At 45.6% G+C, this 27,713-nt stretch overlaps 1 protein-coding gene across 4 annotated transcripts in view; it reads left to right on the top strand.

The window, feature by feature from the left end:
- PLPP4 (phospholipid phosphatase 4) overlaps window positions 1-27,342 on the top strand; it is a 119,595-nt gene extending 92,253 nt beyond the window's left edge. For 3 of the 4 annotated variants that reach the window (XM_072805086.1, XM_072805087.1, XM_072805085.1), the window contains exons 6-7: window positions 16,878-17,048; window positions 26,791-27,342. In XM_072805086.1, coding sequence (XP_072661187.1) covers window positions 16,878-17,048; window positions 26,791-26,990 — 371 coding nt within the window. In that variant the 3' untranslated portion in view covers window positions 26,991-27,342. The remainder of the gene's footprint in view (window positions 1-16,877; window positions 17,049-26,790) is intronic. The other variant, XM_072805088.1, reaches the window with a different exon arrangement.
- The last annotated feature ends 371 nt before the right edge of the window (window positions 27,343-27,713 follow it).

The raw sequence follows: 27,713 nt of genomic DNA, 5'->3' as shown, positions 1-27,713 counted from the left end.
TTTCCAATTTTCATATTTTTTCTGCAACTCCTAAGTCAATTAAAAGAGCTTTTAAAAAATCCTAAATATATGATTTTTTCTTATTATAATTTTAAAATGATTTATAGTTTAACTACGTTGTAATCAGATTATGTGATCTGAAAATTACCAATCCTTTGATCTTGAGGTTAGCTTTGTGGCTCAACATATGGTCCATTTCCATAAACATTTCATATGGCTTAAAAAAGAATGTAAATTTTAAAATTGCAGGACCTATGTACATATGTCCACTAGACCAAGCTTGTTGTGCTGTCCAAATCTTATGTGTCTAATTTTTCTGTTGATGCTTAATTCATCAATTATAAAAATGTGCTTTAAAATCTTCTGCCTTTGTAGTAGACGTGATAGTTCTGTGGTCTTGTAATTTTGTTCATTTTTGATTCATATATTTTGAAGTGGTGTGTAAACATAGTTTAGAATTGTCATACCTCCTGTTCTATCTACCTTCTACCTTTATAATTAAGTCATGACCATCTTTATTTCTAATGCTGTCATTACAATAATGAATATCTGGCTTTACTATTGAAACCAGCTTTTCTTGCTTAATATTTGCTTCTTTTATCTTTTTCCATGCTATGACTGTGCTCTGTGTTTTGTGTATGAATTTTTTTGAACTTTTAGCTGGGGAGCTAATTTTAATTACAGTTCTTGTCATTACTCAACTTTATTTATGTTGGGGTTTATTTATATCATTCATTGCGTAATGTTTTCCCCTTCCTTCCTGTACAATCCTGTTATAATTTCATATTTTCCTCCTTTCTTTTAGAAGTTCTATCAATCCTGTAGTTTAACACACATAGTTAACAAAGTCTCAAGTTATTTAATATCTTTGTTATTCCCTTCTGAACATTTAACATGAAGACACTGAATGCTTTCCCTCTGATAAATGCATTCTCATTTATCTGGTAGATCTCTGGTGTTTTCAATCTAGGATTCTTTCTCTCTCTCCCTCGACAGAAGCACCAGCCAACGTGTGTGTGACCCATATATAACCCATGTGCGACCTGTGTGCGTCCTGATACGTCTGCTTACCATCCCTTTGCCGCCTCAGGCCATCCACCTCCTACCTCAAATAGAGCCTTTAAATTTCCTTCCTTGATACTCTTTCTTTGGCGAATGCCCTGTTTTTATTTTTCTAAATTTCCTTTGTTTGACCTCATTCTTAGAAGACAGCTTTACTAACTATGGAGTCCTAATTTGACAGTGACTGTCTCTAAACATGGAAGATACTATTTCACATTTATTGCTCCAATGTTTTTGGCTTTTTTGAAGTCAGATGTTAAGTCTTACTGCTGCTCCTTTGTTAATACTGTGTTTTTTCCTTTCTGGTGCTCTTAGCATCTTGCTTTTCTTGTGTGTCATGAAGTTTTATTATTACATGTCTTGGTGTGGGTTTCCTTTCACATATCTTGCGTGAGATTCACTGGGCTCCCTAAGTCTCAGGTTTGTGTCTGTCAACATTCTGAGATGCTCCAGGCATTATCTGTTTAAACACTGTCCCTCAAGGTTCTTTATTATCTCCTCTACTCTGGAACTCCAGTAAGACTCTCCCACCATCTTAGCCACATCACACAACCTCTCCTGTATATTTTGCACCTCTGCTTCTAACTGCATTCTGGAAGAATTTTGAATCTGTCTTCCAATTTATTCATTCTCTATTCAGTATTGTCTCACATGCTTATTTAATCTATTGAGTTTTTAAGTTCAATTACACTTTTTAAAAAATAAATAGAATTCTGTTTGGCCCTTTAAAAAAATCTGCTTCATTATTTTTTATAATGCATGTTCTTTGTCCTTATTTTCATGCTTCCCTGTAATTTCCTTAAATGCATTGCAAATAATTATTTTATATTCTGTGCCTTATATTATCTGAAGTTATGAGTCAGCTTTTCCTATTTATGCCCTGAAATCTTTTGTGTTTTGAGCTTTCTTACTGTTTTGTTTTTTTTTTGAAGATTTTATTTTTTTAAATTTATTTGAGAGAGAGAGAGAGAGAGCAGAATGGGGAGGGGAGAGAGAGAATCTCAAGCCGACTCTCCACTGAGCAGGGAGCCCCATGCTGGGCTCACTCTCATGGCCGTAAGATCAGGACCTGGGCAAAATAACCAAGAGTTGGATGCTTAACTGTCCAGGCAACCCCATTAACTCTGGGCTTTTAATTTTTTCCTAGAACTTTGTTTTGGGGGAATATTTTGATGTCTGGGTTGAAGGTGAATTTTTCCAGAGAGCACTACTTGCTCCACGGCCATCCAGTATTAATTCTCCACATAAGGTTTTGTGGAGACCAGAGGAGAAGCAGGAATTGGACAGCAAAAACCTGTGAGAGGCGTGTGATAGTTGTGAGGTCTCTCCGTACAGCACAAAGATGGAGATAGGCAAGGCTCCTTATTGTCTCCTCCTTATTTATTCTGAAGATTTTGGGACCTATGGTTTATTCAGGGGTCTCCTGTTAGATTCTCCACCTCGGATAAACCTGAGACCATGTCTTTGCCCCTGGGCCTCATGGTGACATCAAAGCAGGGGCTCAAGGTCTGTGGGTTTCTCTGAACACACTCAGGGCACAGTCTGGCTTTGCTGTTTCCTTATATCTGAGACCCGTGCTTTCCTTTCATTTTGAGGAACCTTGCTTTCATTAATTCTTCTCTTTGTGTCAACTCAGTGATAAGTTGAAAAGATTGTTTGCTTGCTTTTGTGTTTCACTTGATATTTAGTTCTTTTGGTCAGGATATTCTGTCTCCCACACCCCTGGAAATGAAATCCTGAGTTGGACAAGTGTCCACTGTGTTAGAAAAGGAGGCTGAAGTCGGGCTGAGCAGCAGATGGATCTGGGTCTAAGGTCGGCTGCAATTTTGCTCATCGGTTTCTAACACCATCTGTCATTTGTTCGTTGAATTTCTGTTTACAAAGTACTTTCACAAAAAAAAATGTGTTTCTGAGAGTCAGGTGAGGCAGATGTTGTCCCAATTCGGCCAATAGATAAGAGCACTGGTAGGGGACACACTCTGACCTGGAACCCAAATCTTGTAACACCTGAAGAGTTCTATTTTTGTTCTGTTTTGTGCTATCTTGGATTAAAGGATTTGAAAGAGCCCAGCAGGTACATTTCAGTTTGTTGTTTGGGGCAAGTTGCTACTTGGATGTTGTCTTAAGGAAGATCCTGAGCCTAAGGCTGGCTGCTTGATAGAGGCCCTTGATCAAAGTGATGTCTGCCAAGGTCAAAGGAGATGAAAAATTGGCATTTTTGCTTTCTCAAATTTGAATGGCTCTCTTAACTTAAAAAAAATCCATCGTGGGGTGCCTAGGTGGCATAGTTGGTTGTGTCTGACTCTTGATTTTGGCTCAGGTTGTGATCTCAAGGTCATGAGGTTGGGCCCAACATTGGGTTCTGCCCTGAGCATAGAGCCTGCTTAAGATTCTCTCTCTCCCTGTGCCTCTGCCCTTCCCTGCTGGCTCACACTCTCTTTATCTCTAAAAAAAAATACAAAAACAAAACAAAAAACCCCCACAATTCTTATATGAACATAAAACAAATCCTTTCTGAATGTGGATGGTGTAAGTAATGGGGAGACAGCCCTTGTTTGCATCAAATAAATGTGACTCTTGCCTTCTCTATGGTTGGTTTCCTTAGGAGTGTTAAGTGAGAGATGAGCACGGATGGTCTTTGGTGATAGAGGTTTGTTGTCAGGGAAACCAGGACATGAGGAAAGTTTGGGAAGCCACCTCCTTAGGTATCTGGTCACTTCTTCAGTCCCGAGTCTGGACGGGCTGCAGTAATCAGAACAACAGCCTCACAGGCTCAGGATGTCATGTGAGGTCTGTGTGCCTTCTCTTCACCACTCTTGCAGGGCTGAGAAGATTTGATTGGCCATGGTCAGCACCCATCATGGCCACCCTCTTGGTCAGCAGTTGAGCCAAACACCTCCGGGACAGCAGATCTTAATGCACAGCTCATTAATGTCCATTCTGTGTACAAAAACCTGGTCTTTCCTCCTGTGTTCCCCACTCTTCTGGATCTTATACTGTGCTCATTGTCCCACAAGACTGTCCCTACCCAGCCTCAGATGACAATTACAAATCCAGGTTGTCACTTGTGCTTCTAGCTGATTGGCTACAAATCTGACATTCCCATGACCCCCCTCCTCAGCTTTGATTAATCTGCTAGAGCATCTCACAGAACTCAAGGAAACACTTACTTTTACCAGTTTATTAAAGGATATGATAAAGGATACAGATGAACAGCCAGATGAAGAGATAAGGCAAGGTCTTCTGAGATAAGAGATAAGGCACAGGACTGTCTCCATGGAGTTGGGGCCATCCTCTTGGTACGTTCACCACAGTAGAAATTCTCTGAACCCTGTAGTTTGGGAATTTTTGTGGAGGCTTTATCTTATAAGCATAATCCATCATGGACTCTCTTTCCAGCCCCTCTCTCTTCTCTGAATGAGAATGGCAGGTGGGGCAGAAATTCCCAAGCTTCTAGTCATGGCTTGGCCTTCTGGTGACCAGCCCCCATTCAGGGGCCCACCCGGAGTCACCACATTAGAACAACAGATGCACCTAGTGCCTATATCACTTAGGAATTTACAAGTGCTTTCGGAGCTTTGTGCCAGGAACCAGGGGCAGAGACCAATTTATATGTTGTCTATCATCTCACATGTTGTTCTCCCGGGTGGGCTGAGATCCCCAATCAGGACTAAGGCTGGGGGCAGGTTAGAAGGGCAGTTTTTCCCTAACAAATCATATTCTAGGTAGTATAACAACTCATAAAAGTTCACTTCCTTGGCAGATAGCTGGGCACTATCCTTCATTAAGACTTCAAGGTTTCTCCTGAAGTTCATGCACCCCATGTAGAGGCTGATCGGATGAACATGCTGGGTGTGTTAGTGGCTACTGCCTTTTTGGTTGTTTCTCCAACATGGACATTACTACTGAAATTTCACCATCTCATTTATGTTCTGCTAAGGCATTGGGAGGTACAAATAAAATTATTTTTCATTAACATGTTATCTTTTCCTGAATCTGGCCCATGCTTTTATCAGCTTCCTGAATGGTGTGACGTGAAAGGCCATTTCTCCATTTTGAGGGCATTTTTTATATTTATATTGCAGATCATTGTGGCATATGATCACAAGGGAAAAAAGCAAAAGCTATCTTGGTGACTTAGACCTTCCATAGATCAGAATGCTCTGGTATGCAAAACCACTTCCCATCATGGTGACTGTTCATAGCTCTCTCCAGGGTGAGGAGCAACATTTATGATTCCTAACAAGACTTTGCCATCAAGCAGCATCGGATGTGTGGGGTGAGCCAGAGTGGCTTCTGTCTTTTAACCATCCTTGATCCTCCTCTGCATCTGCAAGGATCCAAGATCCACGATCCAAGGTCGTGCCTCCAGGAACCGACAAAAGGACCTCTTCTTCCCCCAAAGTCAATTTCTTCGTGGCCACTGGAACTCCCCCTGCACTTTTTTGTGCATTGTGCCTGAGTTGGTTGTTGGTTGTTGGTTCATTTTTTTTTTTTTTTCCAGAACAGAATCCTATTTGAAGATGCAGGACTGGGGTTACACAAGGAGCTTACAGTCTGCCTCTTCTGTTTGCGTTTCCTGCCTCTGATATTTGCTTTCAGACTAATTATGAGCTTTTTGGTTCCTTTTCCTTTTCCCCATTGCTCATCCTCAAATAAAGGCTGTACTCTCGTTTCTATCATGAGATGGAAATCTCGTCTGGCTTAGGAAGCTTAAGTATCACCCTGCCTAGAAACAGGGGATGAAGGACATGACCTTTCATAGCCATACTGTTTTCTGGTCCCCAAGGACCTTGGGCTATTCCCAGAGTACTTAATAGAGTCCAGTTATGTTTGTGAAATGAATAAATAGACTCTACCATTTATATATTCATTTGGTTGCTGTGTATTGGTTACTTTTCTTGCCAGGCAGTATGCTGAGATCCTAGGGCTTCAGTGGTGATCCTGAAAGGCACATGCCTACTGGGGTATAAAAACAAATAGGCGGTTAGTTGTATAACTGCAACTGTGCTAAGAAAATCTGTGATTTCTTGCTCTTTTTAGAAATAATTCACCAATAGGGCACCTGGGTGGGTCTATTGGTTAAGCATCCAGCTTTTGATTTTGGCTCAGGTCATGACCTAAGGGTTGTGGAATCAAGCCCTGTGTCGGGCTCTGTACTAGACATGGAGCCTGCTCAAGATTCTCTCTCTCTCTCTTTCTCTCTCTCTGCCCTACCCCCCCATTACAAAAGGAAAAAATTCATCAATTTTAAAAAAGATTTTATCTATTCATTAATGAGAGAGAGAGAGAGAGAGAGAGAGAGGGCTGCATTAACCTTTGGTCACTAATTTGACCTATCTGAGCCTCCATTTGTCATACATAAAATGTACCTAATACCTATGTCATTGTGTTGTTCTGGGGGATGAAGTAAGGCCAGGTAATGAGATCTTCTAGTACAGTGCCTGGCAGCTGGAGGTACTCCATACCTGACGGTCTTGCTGTCATTCCTACATTCCTACAACCTGCTTAAGTCAGTCTAGTCTTCTCTTTTCTTCTTTTCTGCTTTATTGAAGTGCCACTGCACCTGTCTGTCCTTCAGATCCTTGGAATCTTTAGTTCCTTCCCTTTCTTTAGCTTCACCTCATCTGAGAACTCTGAGAGCATCTCTCATTCTTCCCTGGAATCTAGCCCAGATATCTGGGGGATGGGAGCGGGTTGTCAGTCCCTAGGGAACAGAGGGACTTCTGTTTGGAAGTCTCTGGGAGGATTCTGGGGTCATCCTTGTAGGAAGAAGTTGTGTGTGTGTGTGTGTGTGTGTGTGTGTGTGTGTGTGTGAGAGAGAGAGAGAGAGAGAGAGAGAGAGAGAGAGAGATTGGCTGACTGTGTATATGTCTGGAGGGTGGGATTGTGGTAAGGGAAGAATTGAATGAACACTCCAGCTCATCTGCCTCCCATATGTTATTCTGAGCCCGTGCCTGACTACCCCTACTCCATCATTGGGTGCATCCCTGCCTCCTCCTTCTTTTGTGAAATCTTCCCTGCTTGTCAGATCTACAGCTATTTATTCACTATACACATTTATTGAGCACCTAGTGAGTGCAGGCATGGGGAACACAGCCTCTGCGTCTGTAAAGCTGAGAATCCGGTAGAAAAGTAGTTGATACTGGGCAATCACATAAATAAGAAGAGTGGTGTTAAGTATTATGAAGGACAGGTATAAGGTATAGTAAGAGCCCGTTATACCTGCTGGGGGTGGCTAGGGTAGGCCTTGAGGTAACGTTCAAACAGACCTAAAGAATGAATAGGAGTTAGTTAGGCAGAGAAGGGATGCTTATCACTGTGCCCCCATAGAGCACTCAGGAGTATACATCATCTGGTTCAGCTTCCGTATTATCCTACCATTCCTTCCTTTCATTAATTTGTTCATTCATTTGTATTTATTGAGCACCTGTGACTTGAGTGGGCACTATTCTTGGTGTGGGACTTACAATGGCAGAGGATGCAGACACCATCTTGGTCATGGAGCCATCCTGGTGCCATGAAATTCTCATCCTTGTTATCTTGGTACCTGTGTCTGCTTCATTTCCTCGTCCACACTTTGATTCCCTTTGGGGAGGCAGTGTCATTTTGAGAAAGAGCGTGAGTAGGAAGGCAGAGGGAGGGGAAAAGAGGTTAGACCATCCCCGAGAGCCTAATACGGGCCAGGCGCTTTGTCCAGCATATCATGGACACTTTGTGATTGGTTCTCCCAGTTGGGCTGTTGGACAGCTGCTGGCTTGTCTGGTTTACAGATGGTGAGCCTGAGTTTTTGAAGTTAAGCACCTTGCCCTAGGTCACATGGATGGGAGGTGGTGGGGTCAGGACGCATACCTAGGTCCACCCAGCTGTGCTACAGAGCACTTCTCACCTTTACTTAGATCCTCACTCTATCTCTGACTAGCTGTAGGTTCTCAATTCATGGCACATCTCCGGAGTTGTATCCAGCAGGTCTGCTTGGCCACCTGGCCTCCTACAGTGGGTCAAGATGGTTCTCTCTGTCCCTCTGGAGCAGTCAGGTGGTACTGGCTTCAACAATCCCTGGCTCAGCCAGCGTTCCCCACGCTGCTTACCTAATCTCCTTTGGTCTAACAGATGGCTTTCAGTTTCTTGCCAGCACACCCAATTCTTGTTAAATCTTAAGGTTAATGGTACTTGAGTAAGTCATTCTTTCTGAGGCTGATAGCCACTGTGATCATGCCTGGAATCATAGACAGTTCTACGGCAGGATTGAATGGCTTTAACCCCTGGATTCCAGATAACTAAGGTGGTTTTACAACCTCTTCCTTCTGTCTGTCCTCCAGGCTCCAATTTTATTTCCTCCATGGAGCTTTTCTTGTTTTTCCCAGTTTTTCTATCCCAAACAAAACTCCTCCAGGGCAAGAGCTGGGTCTTATGTATCTTCCTATCACTGTGGTCCAGCAAAGTCTCTGGTTCTTTGAGGCCATTAATAAATAGGTGTTGAGAGAGTGAGAGAAGGAATGTATGATGATAATACACCTTTGGGCTAAGTCTTCATTCAGCACATATTTATTGGAGTCAATCAGTGTGTAGAACTGTACAGATTCAAGGGTGAAGAAGTTAGCTTAAGTCCTGCCCTCATGGAGGTTATAGTCTAGTGGGATCTATGTCTACCTGCGTGAGTAGGAAGGCAGAGGGAGGAAAAAGAGACTCGATTATACAAGCAAAGAAAAGGAATTATGTACAGCTGCTTATCAAGATAAATCAGGACCTAAATCCTTTCCCCTAAATTATCTAGTTGAATTAATTGATACTTTTTGAGGTTGTTGATTGTGATGAACTCTTGTCATTAAAAGAGATTTTAGAAGAATCATTGATTGATGTAAGATTCAAAAGATTTCAAGGATTTTGAGAATTCTCTTTTTTTCCAGCAAAGATAGACTTTTTGCCTCCTACCTCTGAGCAAAACAATCTCACTGCTCCTGAACTGGGGAGAAGGCAGGCTGTTTTAAAAATCACTGTGGGTACTGAGTTTGTTCTGTAGTTTTCATCAAAATTGGCCTTTAAAATTGTAACTCAGATTGGATAGTTAAATCAGATGTTAATGATCTTCCGTTGATAGTTTTGTGCAGAATAAATAGCTGTCATTTCTTAAATTCTGTTGAGGGTTTTAGGCTAGAGGTGCACTGTGGATCCACATTCTCACTAGGATTTGTAGTGATCTACATTCTTTTTTTTTTTTTTAAGGAAAATCTCTTAACCAATATCTTAGAATATTAATGAATCTATCCTGTCATATAAAAGAAAACAGAGCAAGCATCTTACTGGGCTGAACTGTGAACTGAGAAACTATGACATTGAAACTTTGAAGGAGAAATGAATCACATTAAGGCATTTGGAGTCACAAGGCCATTAAAGTAGGTTCTAACACAATGAAGCTTATTTCTGGGGAATCCTAGGAGAAAAGCTATATGTGATGGGTCACTTAGCACAGGCACAGCCTCCGGGCTCTCTGACCCTCTCATCTGAGAGCTTCAGACATCCTGCAAAGTGGGGTCAGAAAGATATATCCACTGACTCATCTCACTGAGTCTTCAAGTTTGTTCATTTTACTAAGATCACTTTATATCCACTGAGAGCCTTGGGGGCCACAGAATTATTACAGCCCGAGTGCCTAGCTCTGGAATTCTCTCTTAGTGAGCATGCAGTTATGTAACTAAAGAGCTGCAGATTGCATGAGTAGACTTTGTGAAGGCTTTTCTTGCAGAATGAAACTTTACAGAACCAAGGCCATGGATTAGGCAAGCACTACGCTAAGCATTTTACAATTCCTTGTTGACTAATTTGCAAGATAACTTTGGAAGGCAAGTGCACTATCCCTATTGTGTAAATAAGGAAACTGAGACCCCAAGAGGCAAGCCTATAAGGGAATTAAGCGGCAGAACTGAGACCACACGGGTTTGCCTCAAAAGCCCACACTCCCCAACAATGCAAAATACAGATTCTCTTCAACTTATGATGGGGTTACATCCTGATGAACCCATAGTAGGTTGAAAATATCATAAGTTGAAATTGCAATTGTAATACACCTAACCTACTGCACCTCATGGCTTCGTCTACCCCCCCCCCCTTGAATGTGTTCAGAACACCTACATTAGCCTACAGCTGGGCAAAATCATCTAACACAAAGCTTATTTTAAAATCAAGTATCGAACATCTCCTGTGACTTATTGAACACTGAAGAGAAGAACAGAATGGCTGTAAGCGGTGCCCATTGTTTGCCCTGGAGATCCTGGGACTGACCAGGGGCCGTGGCTGGCACTGCTGAGCATCACAAGAGAGGATCATATCGCATGTCACATACACGGGGAAAGGACAAAATTCAGAAATCAAAGTACACTTTCTACCGAATGCATGTTTCTTTCACACCATTATAAAGTAAAAAAAAAAAAAAAAAAAAAAGTAAGCCACACCCTTGTAAGTCAGGGACAGTCAGTAGTCCCTGCTGTTGAAAGGATTACTTAGTTTGCAAATCCCCTGCATCAAGTAATTTGCTGTTGCTGTTGGTTTAAGCAAAATCACCCCAAGCTCAAGTGCTTCTTTGCTCTAGCGTGGAGAGCAGGGACAAATTGATGTGTGTAATTTTCAGCTCAGGCGAGGAGGCTGATTTAACAGGAGACCGTCTGCCCTGGAAGGCGGGGGTCAGGTGAGCTGTCAAATCGGCAGTCCTCGGGTCCAGCCCTGTTGGCCCACAGGTGAGGTTTATTTGGTCCGCACTGTATTAACTTTTGATTAGTTGTCAATATTTTAAAATGAAGACATTTACCACAAACATTGGGATTTCTCTCCTTTGCCAGAAGATCCGAACTTCTAGGAACACGGAGCCCACGTTTCTAACACAGCACACAGCAGCCGCATCTTTAAATGGCAGGTGCATCTTCAATGGCACGGCTGCATCTCTAAACAGGCAGAGGCTCCCCAGTCCTCACCACTCCCAGTTTGGCCCATCAGTGAAGCCCGGGTGTTAGTTGTCATTTACCAGCACAAAGTAGCTTTTTTTTTTTTTTCCAGAAAGTGAAATACTTCCCATCTGAGGTCTAGCAACAGTAGGGTAATAGAAGATAGACCAGGAGGGTTTTCACTGCAAGAAGCTGCCTCGAATACCCAATTATTTTATTCCTGCCCCTATCTGCCTGACCCCCAAGGGCATGACGTGGTGACCCCTGTGGTTCAGCGTCTCGTTTTACAGAGCACACTGAGGCCCAGAGAGGGAAGGTGGCTTGCTCCAGGTCATGTGTTCAGTTAATGACAGAGCCACGGTGAGAACCCGCATCTCCGACTGCCAGCAGCACTGTCCTGCTTGTCCTGACCAGACAAGGGTTGTTGTTCCCACGTCCTGGTTTTGGATGGTCTTGCAGGGATGATGCACTGACACTCCCCTCGAAACACCCTTCAGTTTAAGATTAATTCAGCCATCTGGTATTGCTTTTCTCCCTCTTGGAGAAGAAAATATTCGCTCTGTGAGCATCATACAATGGAAAATTTGTACAGATTACTTCATCAGGGCACAATTTCATTTTTGGTGCCAGGAATGATCGGTTTGTCTGGGGAAATTTATTAAACTAGCGAAAGTGAAAAACACAACATGCAAAGCAGGATCTGTCCCCCTGATTCTTATCCCGTTTATTTTGCAAGATTTGTGTGCGCCAGTTTTATTTATTGCAATCATTGGGGTCCAGATGTCTTCCATTTGGTTTAAAAATCAACTGGGTGTGTATGTGGGGGTGGTAGGGAGGCTAACCACGTTGTTTCATCTAAGCTAGCTCAATAAATAGAACTTTCTTTGCAAAGACAGAGCTGTAAATCTATAGTATTTCGTCTGGGTAGCCTGGGAGAAGAAGCAGTGATTCCCTTGCTGAGTCACCAGGCAGGCAGAGAGCCCTGTGCAAGGGGATGTGCCTCATGTCCCGTCCTGGGCCAGCAACTTGCATTGTGATGCTTTGCTTTTCTCCTCTCATTGGTGACAATGCCAGAAGTGAGCACTGCGAGTGCCAGAAACAGGGTGGGGAAATCATTCTCCTTCATCTGCTTCTGAGTTTAGAGGCTCCAAGAACATCTTTGCTTTTCACAGCCAGATCAACACATAAATATTTACAATCAGCTGTTTCTAGCTCTGAAAACCTGCTACAGGCTCTGAAAGCAAGGGGCATATGCTCTTCCCCATAGATCGCTGTGAGAGCGTGTGTGTGTGTGTGTGTGTGTGTGTGTGTGTGTGTGTGTGTGTTTCAAACTTTGGAGAGCAAATAAACAAGCTCTGAGCCCCAGGGAAAGGTAGGTAGAGTCTCAGCATTCTCTTGCCTACTGGCTTGGGAGTGTTCTGAGCACGTGTCTATTGTTCCTAACGTTAGCAAAATAGGAACACATTTCCCCTACTTTATGATCTCCATCTCGAGGTCCAGTGCCTCGACTGCTCTGCTCTCAGTTCCATTTCTTAATTATGCTGGAAGTCGGGGCTGTGTTTAAGGGGAAAGGCAAGCAGAATGAACAGGATCTCACCTGTTCTGTATGAGCCGAAAAGGTTTTACAGCCCCGTAGTGTCCTAAGTGCACGTTTCTTAAAGAAGAGAATCAGGTGTGGCTCGGCTAGCCTTGGAAAGCATTTCTTTTAAAAAAACTTCTCTGTTTTCTTTTTCTCCCAGTTAAATAGAACCTGAGCCTCGGCGAGCCCCTGGATCTGAGAGCCAGAGGGGCTCCCAGGAGGTTGCATCCTGGTCCCAGGCCCCCAGCCTCACAGGAGGAGGTGGCAGGACAAAGTGTGGGACCATAGGAATTCAGTGCTGTTTGGCAGAGCCTGGTTCTTATTCAGAGAGTCTTTGGAAAAGCAGGAATGCAAAATGCCCGTGGAGTCACACCAGGGCTCAGATGTGCCTCCCAGGCCACGAGGCAGAGCCTCAGAAGCCCTTTGCCAAAGGACGTTCTGCTGGTTCAACAGCTGTATAAATGTCACTGAGAAAGTGACAAGCATAAGGTTTAGCATGGAGCCTAGAAAAGTAAATGCATGGTGTGCTTTAAAAATTGCCCAAAGGCCCAATAGAACGTGAGAAAGAAGTGCAGCTGCCTTCGGATGCCCACAGGATCCAGGCTGTTGACCCCACCCTTTAAAAACGCCTTAGATTCCCTGCTCCCTTTTTCAAAGGAGCAGATGCTCCCACACTTTGGAGGGCTGCAGCGTGGGTCCCAGAGCATGAGGGAGAGTACTTTTTATCTGCAGTCTCCAAAATATAAGTGCCAGCCTGCTGCTGCCAAAACCGGCCAAATGCAAGTTCCCGGGGGGCACGAGGAGGTGATCTGGTGCAGTGTGGGGTCTGGCCGTGAGCTGCTCACCCCAGGTCTCAATCATGGGGGGTTTTCAGCAGCCTCTTCGCTTACCCATCTTGTGCCTCCAGGCTCAGGTGGCATTGTCCTAAAGTCTCCAAACCAATTTAGGGGGACACATACAAATTCCTGCTCATTGTCCACCCTGTACTCATTGACTTCTTTTTTTCTGTTTCTTTTCCCAAGAGATGTCAACTTGGCAACACTTAGGGCTGCCTCTCTGATTGAAATCATGGAGACTTTCATCCATAACCCTACACAGCCCCAGGACAGTTCTTGTATGCTCCCACATTCAGTATAATTAGCCAGATAGACTTGCTAAGCTGTCTGGTTTGAATGAATTCCATTACTCCCCCGTAAGAATTCAGGAGGCGGCCGGTACCCACCAGAGCCAACTGTCCAGCCTCCCCCTCCCATGCTGCCATCTCAGAGGAGGATGTAAATGAATAGGAGAAGCAGAGCAACGTGGGTAAGGACGGGAAATTAAGAACCCATTGTGCTTGCTAGGGTGGTGGCCAAATGGGGCCACTTTGGAATGCCCATAAATCACGTAAAAACCTTCCATCATAGCAAAAATGCAGAACAGGCCTGGACAATGAGGCTGCTTACATATTCTTATTTTAAACAGAATATTCAATACATATTGGCACTGCTTTGCTGTTTACTTAAGTGCTAATCATTATTCAAAAAATGTTTAAGTGCTTCATTTTTATTCCTGAGATAAACCTGTTTTATTTATTTATTTTTTAAGATTTTATGTATTTATTCATGAGAGATACAGGGAGAGAGAGAGAGAGAGAGAGAGAGAGGCAGAGACACAGGCAGAGGGAGAAGCAGGCTCCATGCAGGGAGCCTGATGTGGGACTCAATCCTGGGACCCCGGGATCACACCCTGAGCCAAAGGCAGACGTTCAACTGGGAGCCACCCAGGCATCCCTGAGATAAACCTGTTTTAATATTCTGTTCAAAAAGGACAGAAAAGGGAAAAAAAGGAAAAAAAAATACCCTCTTACCTTGTTTAATTTGGTTGTTGAAAACATTCTATTTTGGCATAAACTTATGTTTGTACCTCAGGGATCTCTTTTAAGAAGACACATTATTGGGGCGCCTGGCTGGCTTAGTTGGTTAAGCATCTGACTCTTGATTTAGGCTCAGGTCATGATCTCAGGGGCATGGGATCCAACCCTGCATTGGGCTTCCAGCTGGGCATGGAGCCTGCTTAAGTTTCTCTCTCTCCCCCCTCTGCCTCTACCCCCAATTGAGCTCTCTCTCTCTCTTAAAAAAAACAAAACAAAAAAAACATTATCAGCAATAATTTGGGAAAGCTGCAGGTTATTCATTTTTATGTGCTATAGACATGATTATCTTGAACCTACAATTTAAGGTACGGCTCTTTTCACTTAATGTGGCACCATGAGTATCATCCGAAGTACTGTATGAGCACAGTGATTTTTGCCAGTGCGTCATAGTCCACTGAATGGAAAAAGCAGTTTGCTTATCTGTGCCTCTGCATTCATCACCTTCTATTGTTGTATAATTATAAATAATTCGACCAGAATATCTTCTAGAGCCCTCCATATTTTTGTATTATTGCATTTTGGGGCAGGCCCTCTCACACTGGAGAGTGCCCACAGGTCTCACGTGGACCTTGCGAAAGGCAGAGTCTAACTCAGCAGGTCCAGGCAAGCCTGACGTTCTGCATCTGTGACTAAGGGGATGCTGAGGCCGCTGCTCAGGCTCGGGCAGTCTCTCAAAGTCCCTGGCATCCAGAGTGTTTGTGAGAACTGTTTTACCAGGTCCTGGTGTGCAGTCCAAGGAGTCTGCCCCTCAGCAGTATGTTCTCACCAAGAGGAAAGCTTTGATTAGGCTGGTGTCCTGAAAAGGCAAGGGCTGCGGCTCAGTGGAAGTGTCCAAAGGTCAGTCCCCATTGGCGTTAGAATCATTCAGGTAGTGTGCGCGTGCACACTCACACGCTCACATGCTCACATGGACGTATGCGCACACTCGCATGCTCTCACATACCCTCATATATACACACTTCACACATAACATGCTCACACATACTACTCACATATACTCACACACATACATGCTTATAATCACATACACTTGCACACATACACATTCATACACACATATACTCATTTGCACACACACTTATACATATGCACACTCACATACTCATACATGTACACCTACACTCACACGTGTACCCACATTCACATATGCACACACACTTGTACATACATACACATACTCATATACATTTATGCACACACTCACTCCCACTCCCACATACATACACTCTCGTACACTCACACTCACACACATGCTCCAGACCAGTAGACCAGCATCAATAGAATGTCTGGCAGTGGCTGCCAGGATTTCATAGAGCTTCCTAGGTTTTTCAGGTTTTCACCTTCCTACTCCATGCATAGCCAGGGTTGCAGGGCCTTTCTAAGCCCACGAAAGATTTAAAGCCTACTTTAAATCTCACTGAGTTCCACCTGTGTTTTAAACCTTACTGGGTGAAAACTTTAGGGATTACATACACCCAACTTCCACACTTTTGACAATGGACCTAGAATAGTCATGACTTGTCTTTGCAATTCTAAAAATCAATATCCATAGTCTTTTTTTTTTTTTTTTTTTTTTATTATTATTTTTTTTATTGGTGTTCAATTTACTAACTGAAGAGTGAGGGAAAGGAAGGGATTCGGGGCTTGCTGGTGTTCAGTAAGGGGGGTCCAGCACAACTATGGAGGAATGAGTTTGATGGAGAGATTGACAGTGATAACGGCCTTGTTTTCTCCTAAAGACCATAGTTATCACTGTCAATCTCTCCATCAAACTCATTCCTCCATAGTTGTGCTGGACCCCCCTTACTGAACACCAGCAAGCCCCGAATCCCTTCCTTTCCCTCACTCTTCAAATCTAAGCAGTCACCACAGTCTTGCATTCTCTACACACTTTTTCATATAGAACTCAACAGATTATAATAAAATCCTCTCTTCACATGGCTGTGTCTTTCAACCAGACCTTGAGCCCCTTGACACAGGGACAGCACCTGAAGCACTTTGTTATTCTCCAACCTAGAGCAGTGCCTGTCTAGCACACAGAAGATACCCTTTAAATCACTGTTGAATGAATGCATGTATGACTGACTGACAGAAAGAAGGAAGGAAGGAAGGAAGGAAGGAAAGAAAAGAGAGAAAGAGAGAAAGAGAGAAAGAAAGAAATTAGAATAGATTTTGATCACACACAAGCCTGGAAGGTCATTCTCATTGTTAAAAGTTTCGTACCGGCATGGTTCTAGCAAGAGCACAGATTGCCTAGATGGAGCCTGGTGCCAACGTGCGTTGGCCCTGGGGTGTGCAAGATGGCTGACAGGATGCCCAGGACGTGCTGTGTCCCTGCCACTTACCACCTGCTAGAGTAACACCTGCTGTTTCTCTTTGGCAGTTGCCTTTTCTGGCCTTGGCTTCACGACGTTCTACTTGGCTGGCAAGCTGCACTGCTTCACCGAGAGTGGGCGGGGGAAGAGCTGGAGGCTGTGTGCTGCCATCTTGCCCCTCTACTGCGCCATGATGATTGCCCTGTCCCGTATGTGTGACTACAAGCATCACTGGCAAGGTGAGTCCCTGCCCAGGGCCTGCCCAGTCCTCATGGGAGTCTGACACCCTCCTGCAGGGATGGGTCCAGAAAGGTACCTATTCAGGGAGAACCGAGTGCCTACTGTCAGGCCAGGGTTGGCTGAAATAACAGCAGATACAGTTTTAAAGAAAACATGCCTGTTCTTGTGAGCTCTGACCTTCATGCTGCCCTTCCTGGGTGTAGAATTGGAGCCCCTCCTCCTCCTCTGTGCTCAAGTCCCAGCAGGATGGCAGACCCTTGGCCTCGGATGCAACTGTGATTTCCTTGCTAGATCACTTGCCTCAGTCTTCAGACTTGGTGCCAAGTGGTTTTTGGCTCCTTTCGCATCTCACATCCATCGCACAAGGACATACTTCTCGCCACAGATGCACTTCCAGAGGATGTGTCCGGCCCAGGCATCAATGCCAGCAATGTTCCGAGCAGCTGCTGCAAGGCTGTGGTGAGGCTGACCTATATGTATGAATCCTGGAGTATCTGAGCAAAGTGAAAATAACACAAAACAAATGAGGGACTGGAATAAGACTATACCATGCCATATCCTCCTGCAGATAAGCTGCAGCTCACGGCCTGCCTGAACGTCAAGCGGCACCTGCCACAGCAAACAGGGAGCAGAGGCTGAGGTGATGTCCATAGGACAGGGGGCCTCCCAGGAGCACCGGGTATAAGGGCCGTATTCCCCACGGGGCAATCCTCAGATTCCCTTGATCAGGACACCCTGAGACAGGAAACCAACTCTGGGGTGCGGGTGGGGGGTGGTTCTGGAGTGGTGGCCAGGAGTCTGCATTAACCTGCAAATTGGTTATTTCCTTTTTTTTTTTTTTCTTCAAATTGGTTATTTCCAATGAAGTCTGAGAAGCTAGCTTCGGGCAAGAGCTCCAGTGTGTCAGCGTCAGTCACAGACTGAATTATATGTGCCCAGATCCAGCTCCCCATCCGTATGGCTTCCCCCGATCTCTCTATTGCTTGCCCCTCCTCTTCCTTGCCTGCTTTCTGGCTGCCACCAGGCAATTCCCATTCTCCCCCTTTTCTATCTCTGCAGCCAGGTGCCTTGTGATCCTGCACACTTCTCACCTCTTCCCAGGTGTTTAATCCAGGGGTGGTGAGGCAGCAGATAAGGCCAGAGGTGAGGGGTGCTCCTGGCTGGGGATATCTTCTTCCCATCTTTTCCGGGGCCTTCTGCTCCTCCCACTACTTCCCCGGCTTCTCCTGCTCCTTCCCTGGCCTCAGCTCCACCTGCCACCCTCCTGGAGCTCATGCTGCGGGCTTCACAAGCTTCTAGCAGCAGCTTGGAGCCAAGAATAAAGGGTGCAGGGGAAAGAGAGACTGATGCATGGTCTGGGCAGGTGGATGCACCAAGTGCTGATCAAGATCTAGGGGCCCTGCTGATGGGGGCGGTCACTAGAAGCCATAATGCTGAGCCCTGTGCCCACCCTTGGGGTCTACTTTTATCAGTGAGTCAGATGGAGACTGACAGAATCATTTTCCAACAGAATCATTGTTGCCTGGATGATGAGGGCATTTCCCTGTGAAGAATGTTATGGGCTGGCTGGTGTTTTACGGACTGCTTTTCATGGACCCCTTGTGAACTGCAGCGTCTTTTTCTGAACTTGAGAACAATAACCTCCAAATATTTCACATGCTATTTTGTAGACTGAATGAAATAATGGATCCGGATGTACTTTGCACATGAAAACATATTGCACAAATGCAAATTGGTATTGTTGTTGCATCGTGCATTGTTTCTGAAGAAGGATGGGTTGTGTTTCCCAAACTGATTTAGGGGCAGATATGTTTTTGGAACATGGTCTGTTTTGAAGCTGTGAATCCCCGGTTTGCACTTTTATTCAGTCACGTTGGATTTGTGAAATGACGAAGGGTTTCATATTTGAATTGACTGTTGCTTCATCTCAGAAGGCAGTAAGAGCCTTTGCGTAGTGATCTTGTCCTGAAACCCTAAGACATGAGATTGGCCTCTTTTAAATTGCTTTGGTCCTGGCTGGTCTTTTCCTCCTTACCTTGCTGTGGCTGGTACGTCGTGAAAGGATGAAGAATCACAGTCCGAGGCTTTCTGGAAGTGGTGGACTCATCATGCAGCTGGTGTGTTGAAAGCCTGCTGGCGACGGGGCTTCAGACCCATCTTATCCAGCTGGCACAGAAAGGAACTGGAGGATTAGAGGGAGAATATTAATGGGAAGGCAAAGCAAGAGAATTTATGTTCAGCGATGTTTAGGGCCATATGTGAGCTGCGGTAGACTTCCACAGGCAAAACTGAACGTGCGTGGATTGGTACAGGTCATTGATGTGGCCCAGGTACCAGTTCACCTGTACCATCATCTGTTCAATTTATGCCTCCAGAATCATCCAGGAGAGGGGTGTGCCTTGGATTCTTTAATGGGCTCTGAAATGAGTCTGGCTCATTGTACTTGAATTCCCTTTTATGAGGCCATCTGTCACTGTCTCCACCAGCCATCTCAACAGGGGGCGACTGCCTCCCAGGGGACATTTGGCAATGTCTGCAGATATCTTTTTGGTTTGTACAACTGGGGGTGATGGTTGCTACTGGCACCTAGCGGGTAGAGGTCAGGGATGCTGGTAAACATCTTACAATGTACAGGATAGCGCCTCGCCCACAACAAAGACCTATCCAGCCCCAGATGGCTACTGCTGAGGTAGAAGAACCCTGATCTAAGGTGTAGATGGTGCTAACCTCAGCGCCATCTCCCCGCCCCCCCTTATTACATGTTAAGAAGCAGGAGTGGGAAATTTTATTCATTGAACACTCACTCATTAAGGGAGTAGTCAGGGAGTCCTCCAAGGTTTCCAGCTTGGAGAAGGGATAGACAGTGTGGCGGGTGTTTGAGGCAGGATGCCTGATGGAGATAGATAAGTTGGTTTTCTTTGCAGACTGAGCTACCCAGTGACCGTGGGCAGGCACCGTCCATCATGATGAGAATCCATGTGGAGTCCCGGAGGCATCAGCAAAATGCAAATCCCTCTCATTATAGACTTTAGTTAACAACATTAATATTAGGAGATTTTTATGACTCCATTTCAATTTTGACTTACACAACTGTGTCTAATAGAGAAGTACATCCAATCCCTCAATTATATATTCTTATCCAGTAAATAGCCCATAATCCCAAATGCCTCACTCTTTCCATTGTCATGGTTGTTTTCTGTTATCAACACCCTCCTTGACTTTCTTGCCTTCCCAGCTCCACTCCAAATGTACAAGCCCGTTGTTTTATTAAGTGAAGAAAATGGAGGGCACAGGCCATGCGAAACTCTTAGCAGGACTTCTGCCAAAATAAAACCAGCTGGATGGGTACTGAGTCTGTACGTGGCTGAGAGTCTCCATGTCTTTGTGACGTGACCGCTTTCAGGTCAACTGGAAGCAACGAAGTTTCGTGGGTGATGCTAACTGCCAAGGCCAGCACCCCATAAAGAGGTTTACCTTTGTGATTAGCCATGCGTTTTCAAGAGTTAAAACTTGTGGCATTCCCCTGCTAGGAAAAACATGTGGAGAAAAATGTGGAGAAGGAGCAGAGCTTCTTACTGAACTTGCTTCTATCTCCACGCATAGGCTTGTGCGTTTGTGATTTCTAGTCAGTGAAGAATTACAGGAGTGGCAGGAACGTACTATTTGCTGTATGAGTGGACATAATAGCAAGCCCCCTCTGCCTCTCAAATTCCTGTATCTGGGTCCAGGCTTTCCTCATGTGACTCCATCTTTGGGGGTAATCTTTCAACCAACACTGGTTTCTGTAATCATAATGTCATTTTAAGCAGCCCTGGGTGCTTGTGTGGTGTTTCACTCTAAGAAAGAGCGTCTCCTTCTGAATGTAAGACAGAAAAATGGGTCTCAAGGGGGGAAACGGTCCTTCATTCCCACCCAGCCTGAGGTTAGAAGGCACCCATGGCAGTCACAGACGCCATGTTTGACTGGGCTGAGTTGTTCACGGTGGCTGCCGCTGCCTTCGCCGTGTTTCCCTCACTGGGCTGTGAAGCGTCTGTGACTTGAAATGAATTTTCATGTAGTTACTGGACTTCAGGAGCTTTTCAGCCCTGCAGATGAGGTGATTGGGGGTCGGGGGGACATTTTGCTGGGTGGTTCATGTGCCACATTGAAAAGCCAGGAAGAGGCTGCTGCCCCTGCCTCACACACACACACACACACACACACACACACACACACACAGTTGAGGAACACACTGGTAACCAGGTGTTTCCTTGGGCTTTCAGAAGAAGTTTCTAGATTCTCTGAACAAAGTGAATTGAAAAGGAGCCCTTGGAACTGTGTTACTGCTCCTACCAGAACCCCACCAGCCTTGTGTAGAACAGAAACATGGATATTCTCGGTCTGGAGTGAACTGATCTCAACTCCTTTCCCTCCTCTGTCAGTGCCCTCCATAGCAGGGTCTGTATTCATTCAGCATCAGAGGCTGAACGATGCTCGGGGTCTGGGAGCCTCTCAGCCTTGACGTCTTAGGAGTCTGCCCACCTCTACCTTCCTTCCCAAGGTGTCCCCGCAGGAGGGGCTGGAGCCATCTGCAGCCCCTGGTCACCGTCCCTCCCATCAGAGCCACTGGACAGTGCTTTGGGCCAGGCCAAAGGGAGCGTGGGTCAGGCCCTCTGCCCTCTCTGCCCCCAGGTTAGCTGGCCTTCCCCTGTTGCCCACTTCCCAGGGAAGATGGATGTTGGCTGCTCACAGGGCTCACTGACCACCTTGCTTCACTCTACTCTGTTCCTTCCCTCATTTTCTCACGTTTCTCTTGTGGGCTCTTTGTTCAAAATATTTCCAGAATCTGACACCCTCTGCAGGTGGGCCTTATTCCCTCACCCTCCAGCCTTGGTTCAGCTGTTACCCTCTGGATGAGGACGTCTCGTGATGACCAGTCTTGAAACCGCAGCCCTTCTTCTGCACTCCTTGTTTCTCTCCTCTTGCTCATTTATCACTGTCTGAGGAACTGAGCAGTTTATTGTGTATTGATTATTGTCTGTCCTTATCCGCTGGAACAGAGGTCTGCAGACTGCTTCTGTAAAGGGTCAGATAGTGAATAAACATCCTTGGCTTCGTGTGGTCCATACAGTCTCTATTGCAACTCCTGGATTTGGCTGTAGTCGTGTGGAAGCAGCTATGGGCAATATGGAACCCTGCCCTAGAGTCTGATCTCCATGTGGGCAGGGATTTTTGTCTCTTGTTGTCATGGCACATGGTAGGTACGTGTGTTAGTTTCCTTGGGCTGCTGTGACAAAAGTTCCACAAACCCAGTGGCTTAGAACAATAGTAATTGTCTCCCGGTTCTGGAGGCCAGAAGTCCAAAATCAAGTGCGTGGGGCCGCCCTTCCTCTGACACCTGTAGGGGAAAGATCCTCAAGTGCCTCTTCCAGCTTCTAGTAACCCCAAATGGTCCTTCGCTCATGGCAGCATAATTCCAATCTCTACTACACAAGTGTTTTCCTTGTGTTTCTTCACATCATCTTCCCTCTGTGGGTGTCTTTCTCTGTGGCCAAAGTCACACTTTTATAAGAACACCAGTCCTATTAGATGAGAGCCCACCCTCATGATCTCATTTGAATTTGATGACCTCTCTAGACTCTACATCCAAATGAGGTCACATTCTGAAGTACTGGGGTTAGGACTTCAACTTATCTTTTTTGTGGGGCAGGGGACACAATTCAACTCATAACAGTGCCCAAGCAATGTGTTGAACGAATGAATGAATTTAACTAAATCATGTTCCTTTGATACTAACATCATCTTTTCCTTCACACTGGTTTTATTGAAATTTGGGGGAGGGGACTTATTAAAATTAACCTTTCCTCTGCAAGTTCTTTTCCTTTAAAAATGAACAGAAAGGGGATCCCTGGGTGGCTCAGCAGTTTAGTGCCTGCCTTTGGCCCAGGGAGTGATCCTGAAGACCCGGGATCGAATCCCACGTCGGGCTCCCGGTGCATGGAGCCTGCTTCTCCCTCTGCCTGTGTCTCTGCCTCTCTTTCTCTCTCTCTCTCTCTATCATAAATAAATAAATAATTCTTTTTAAAAAATAAAAATAAAAGTGAACAGAAAAATTAGACTTTAAACTTTCCATTCGCTCACTATGTCTCTTGTGCCCGTGTCCCAGGCATAGTCTCCTTTGGATACATAGTGGTGAGGAAGACGGGCATGGCGGCTGCCCTTCCAGCTTCCACTATACCAAATAGATTGTGCATCCTCTGTGCCATGAAAGTTCTTTTATAGAAACTCAAAGTCACAAAACCAGAAAGCTTCACTAGTAGTAGAATGAAAGGAACAGAAACCGTCATGGGGAGGGGGTGGTTGTTGAGTTTGTCAGAGATGATTTTTACCCTAGTATCCTGGGTCATAGAGCCCAAAGCATACAAGTTCCCAAGTCAAGCTGTCTCAGTGATATTGGATGTTGCCATGGTGACAGAGAGAGATGTGTTCCCCTGGGGGACTTGTCAGCACATCTTCAGAAGCCTTTCTGACTGTCTGTGCCAGAGCAGGTGAGCATGGCCAGTATGTACTGGCACTTCTGAATGCTAGACCGGGAGAAAGCCTCTCCTGTCCTTTGACCTCATGAGAAGAGAGTGGGGACCATGCCCATTTTATAAGATTCAAATCTAGATTGCCTGATTCAAAGTCTATCCCTCTTTCTACCACTATGGGAACCCATCTAGTAGTATTTCTCTCGCCCTGCTTTCTAGAGTTTTGTAACTTAGAATTCGTCCCTTTAAAAGCATATAATCCAGTGGTTTTTAGTATAGTCAGAGTTGTGCAACCATCACCACTCTCTAATTCCAGGAACTTTTCTTCACCTCCCCAAAAACCCCCGATCCCAGTCCCGGGCAACCGCTAATCTTCTTTCTTTCTCCACGGATTTCCTTATTCTGGGCATTGCACATACACGGGATCACACAATGTGTGGCACTTGGTGGCTGGTGATGTCGATTCTTTAGTGTGTCTTGTCACTGCTGTTCACATTTCAGGTCATCAAACATTTACCGAGTAATAACTGTGGGGCTCTGGGAAACGAAGATGAGGAAGGCCATCAAGGGGAAGTCAGCACTGAGTGGTGGGTTTGGGTTAAGATGTGTGCGCAGTCTCCCAGAAAGCCAGTGGGGACCCTGGTCCGTGCTGAGGGTTCCACACAGCTTGAGAGTACATGGAAGACCTTATGGTCAATTAATGTCCTGCAGAATTATAAGGACACCACCCCTCTGGTAAAAGATGGTCCTTCCTTCCATTTCCCCAAATTTGCCAAGCCCCTTCCTTTTTTGCTCCACCTGGAAGATTGCAGGCATACCCTGTCTCCCTTTACTTGCCCTGGTTCACACCTGCTTATCCTGCACGGCTGGCCTGTGGGGTATGTCCTCCGTGAAAGTCGCCTGGACAGACCGGCCCAGCCCAGGCTACTCTGCAGGGCGGTCTCACAGTCCCATACTTCTTCGTGGTGTGTATCACAGCTGCAGCTCAGTGATAAAGCTGTCACTATTTCATGTCCCTCTGGCCCCTTAGGACTGTGAGCATGTCTCTTTTGTTCAGCCTCATGTCCCAGGGCCAGACATCACGCCTGACACCTACACCCATGTGGAGCACATACAGGTGTGCAGTGGGATGGCATTGATGCTGAGTCGGGACACTGGTATTTTGTGCTGTGGGGACACCAAGATCCATGCATTCCCCTTCTGAACCCTTAATCCCAGGCCCCCATAGTTAGGGTAAAGTCAATCCCAAGTGGTTTTTCTCTTAATAAAACCCTGCTTGTCCGCTTGCCTGCTTTTCTGTCAGCACTTGTACAGGATGTGAGTGTGATTTCATCAAAATGACAATAGCCCACTTGAGGCCCTTGATGACAGTCTCCCTCATAAAGTAAGGCATTTTTTGATTCCTGTTCTCCACCTTTGTAATAAACCCAGCCCCACATGACTTTGCTGAGAAGGCGGCTTGCCTGGTCCTTTTGGTGCCCTTGATATTTCTGATGACTCTGGCGGACCTGCGATACCACTTTCCCCTCTCTCCATTAAATGGGAAAAGAGCATGGGCAGGACGCACCACTCCCTCGCACGCTGCTCCATCAGTGAGCCCGGAGAACATTTGCTCAGAACGATTCGATGTCCTGTGGTCAGTGGTGCACCTAATGAGATGCCGTACCCCAGAAAATTGAATGCCAAATGACATTATTTGTAGGTTTTGCTCTTTGCCCTGTTCAGTAGTCAATGGCTCAAATGCAGATGTCATGGATCATTTCAGACTCTTATAAAAATAATGCCCCAGGGAGCTGTGCCCTGGGGTTAGAGAAAGAACAGAACAACAGTGCAATTCTATGACCTTGAACCCTTGAGTCCTGGCACATTTTTATAGGCCGCTGGCCATAGGCAATGTAAGGGGTTTCTCTTTTTGAGGAATTGGATTTAATCCTGTTAATTATGCCTTATTTTATCTTTCCCTCCCTTCCCCTATGATCCTCTGGTTTGTTTCTTAACTTCCAGCTGTGAGTGAAATCCTATGAAATCATAGAGGGAGACAAACCATGGGAGACTCTTAACTCTAGGAAACAACTGAGGGTCACTAGAGGGGAAGGAGGTGGGGGATGGGGTAACCGGGTGATGGGCATGAGGGAGGGCGCTTGATGGAATGAGCGCTGGGTGTCATATACAACTGATGAATCACAAAACCCCTCCTCTGAAAGTAATAATAAAATCCGTGTTAATTAATTGAATTTAAATAAAAGAAAAAAATTATACCTTGTGACCCCACTCAGGAATTCAGGTTGCTGTTTGCCTCTAAGAGGAGGCCTACAAGATAGCAAATGTGGAAGAGGAAGCCCCGAATGGAGAATGACAGTTCACATGGCAGCAACCTTCAAAAGAGTCCAAAATTTCTTTTGTTAGGGGAGGTTTTCCATTCTGTTAGGATCTTTTGGGCAAGAATAATCCATAGACGGTTTAAAGTGCCAAAGTACGCACACACAAAATGAGGGCTGTAGGGTTGGGCTGCTTTCATGGGGTATCTACTGGGAACCAGCTGAATGTCTTCTTGGGCAAGACCCCTCCCACCCAGTGGAGGGTCTGTTCTGCCTCCAGATGCCCTCTCCTGCCTCCTCTGCCCCCCTTGGCCCCTCAACTTGATGAGATGTTGGAAGGATCAGGATTCTCACAGCACGGATCTGTTGAGTTGCCAATCCTGGTGTATCATAAAATGTTTTCTTTACTTTTTGACTCAGAAGTTTATTTCTTCCCTGGGAAATCATTTAACCGCGAGGCAGAGACCACATGTTTGATGGGTTTCTGTAGCTCACCAGCAATACTGCAGGAGTCCAGGGGGAACTTGCTAAAGAGTAAGAGATCACAGCCCCCCTCCCATCCAGGGGATCTAGATTCTATGGAGATAGTTGGACTCCTTCCAGATTCTAGAATTGATTTTCATATCCAAGAATGCAAATCTGAGTTCATGCAATGCTCAGGGGCATATTAAGGACACAAGAGGGAATCAAATAAACATTTTCAGGGCATCTTTAAGTCCTAGAAACGAAAAGGTCTGCAGAGGCCATCAGGATCTGTTCCTCCAGCGTGATTTCTCTTTCCTTTAGTCTCTCAGGAGATCGGGCAAGCAACCCACTCACCGCAGCAGGTGAGGAGAGTACTTTCTAGAAAACGTAACTGGCCGCATTTGAGTGAATCATAACACATTTCTCCTTTTTGTGCTCTTTCTGCCTAGATTCTTTTGTTGGTGGAGTCATTGGCCTCATTTTTGCATACATTTGCTACAGACAGCACTACCCCCCTCTGGCCAACACAGCTTGTCACAAACCCTACGTCAGCCTCCGGGTCCCGACGTCGCTGAAGAAAGACGAGCGGCCCACAGCTGACAGCGCACCCAGCATGCCTCTGGAAGGCATCACCGAAGGCCCCGTATGACGAGGGTCTCAGGACGATGGACGCTGAGCCCAGGGCCTGCTCTTCCACCCCCCTGGCATCATAACACAGTAGAAGAGGCTTTCTGTCGTGTGTGTCTCATCAGTTGTTTCTCAGAGTTACCCTTCTGCTTCATTTTGCTGATGGTGTTCCTGCTACTTTAAGTGTGTCTTTTCAACTTTCTCGAATTTGCAAAGGAAGGACACAGAAACTGTCTCGGAGAGACATACGGAAGGAGGCCGCAAGGACGGGGCGGGTGTAACTTGGTCCATTCCTTTATCTGAAATGTTTGCTGTCACAGCCACCGTCCTGTGTTGTCATGGTTGTAAAACATAATAAAAGCTCCCACCTGGAAGACACGGTGTTGGCTGTGCGGGGCAGCAAGAGTCATTCAGAGGTGCAGTGTGTTTCACGGCCGAGGCCGGGGTGGGGTGCTGGGTCCCAAGCCAGCTCTGGCCATAGACCATTCTGGAGCGGGTGGAGCTTTGGAGGCCTTCTGCAGGGTCAGCCCTCCATGGCGTATGCCCCTGAAATGGAGCTGAAGTTTGAGGCTACTGCCTTAGTATTTCCAGGATTTGGGGATCACTGAATTTAGAAGGAAGTGAGATGGATGACTTAGGCTTTCACCAAATCCAGTGGAAACAGAGATGCCCGAGGGCCAGGAATGGAGAGCAGTCCTTGCAGACAACCCTTTGTCTAAGGGTTGGGGGTGGTGGTGGGGGAGCA

This window comes from Canis lupus, chromosome 29 (assembly GCF_048164855.1).
Source record: "Canis lupus baileyi chromosome 29, mCanLup2.hap1, whole genome shotgun sequence".
NCBI classification, from domain to species: Eukaryota; Metazoa; Chordata; class Mammalia; order Carnivora; family Canidae; genus Canis; species Canis lupus.
The sequence above is the reverse complement of the archived record's forward strand: the minus strand, read 5'-3'. Positions and strand labels throughout refer to the sequence as shown.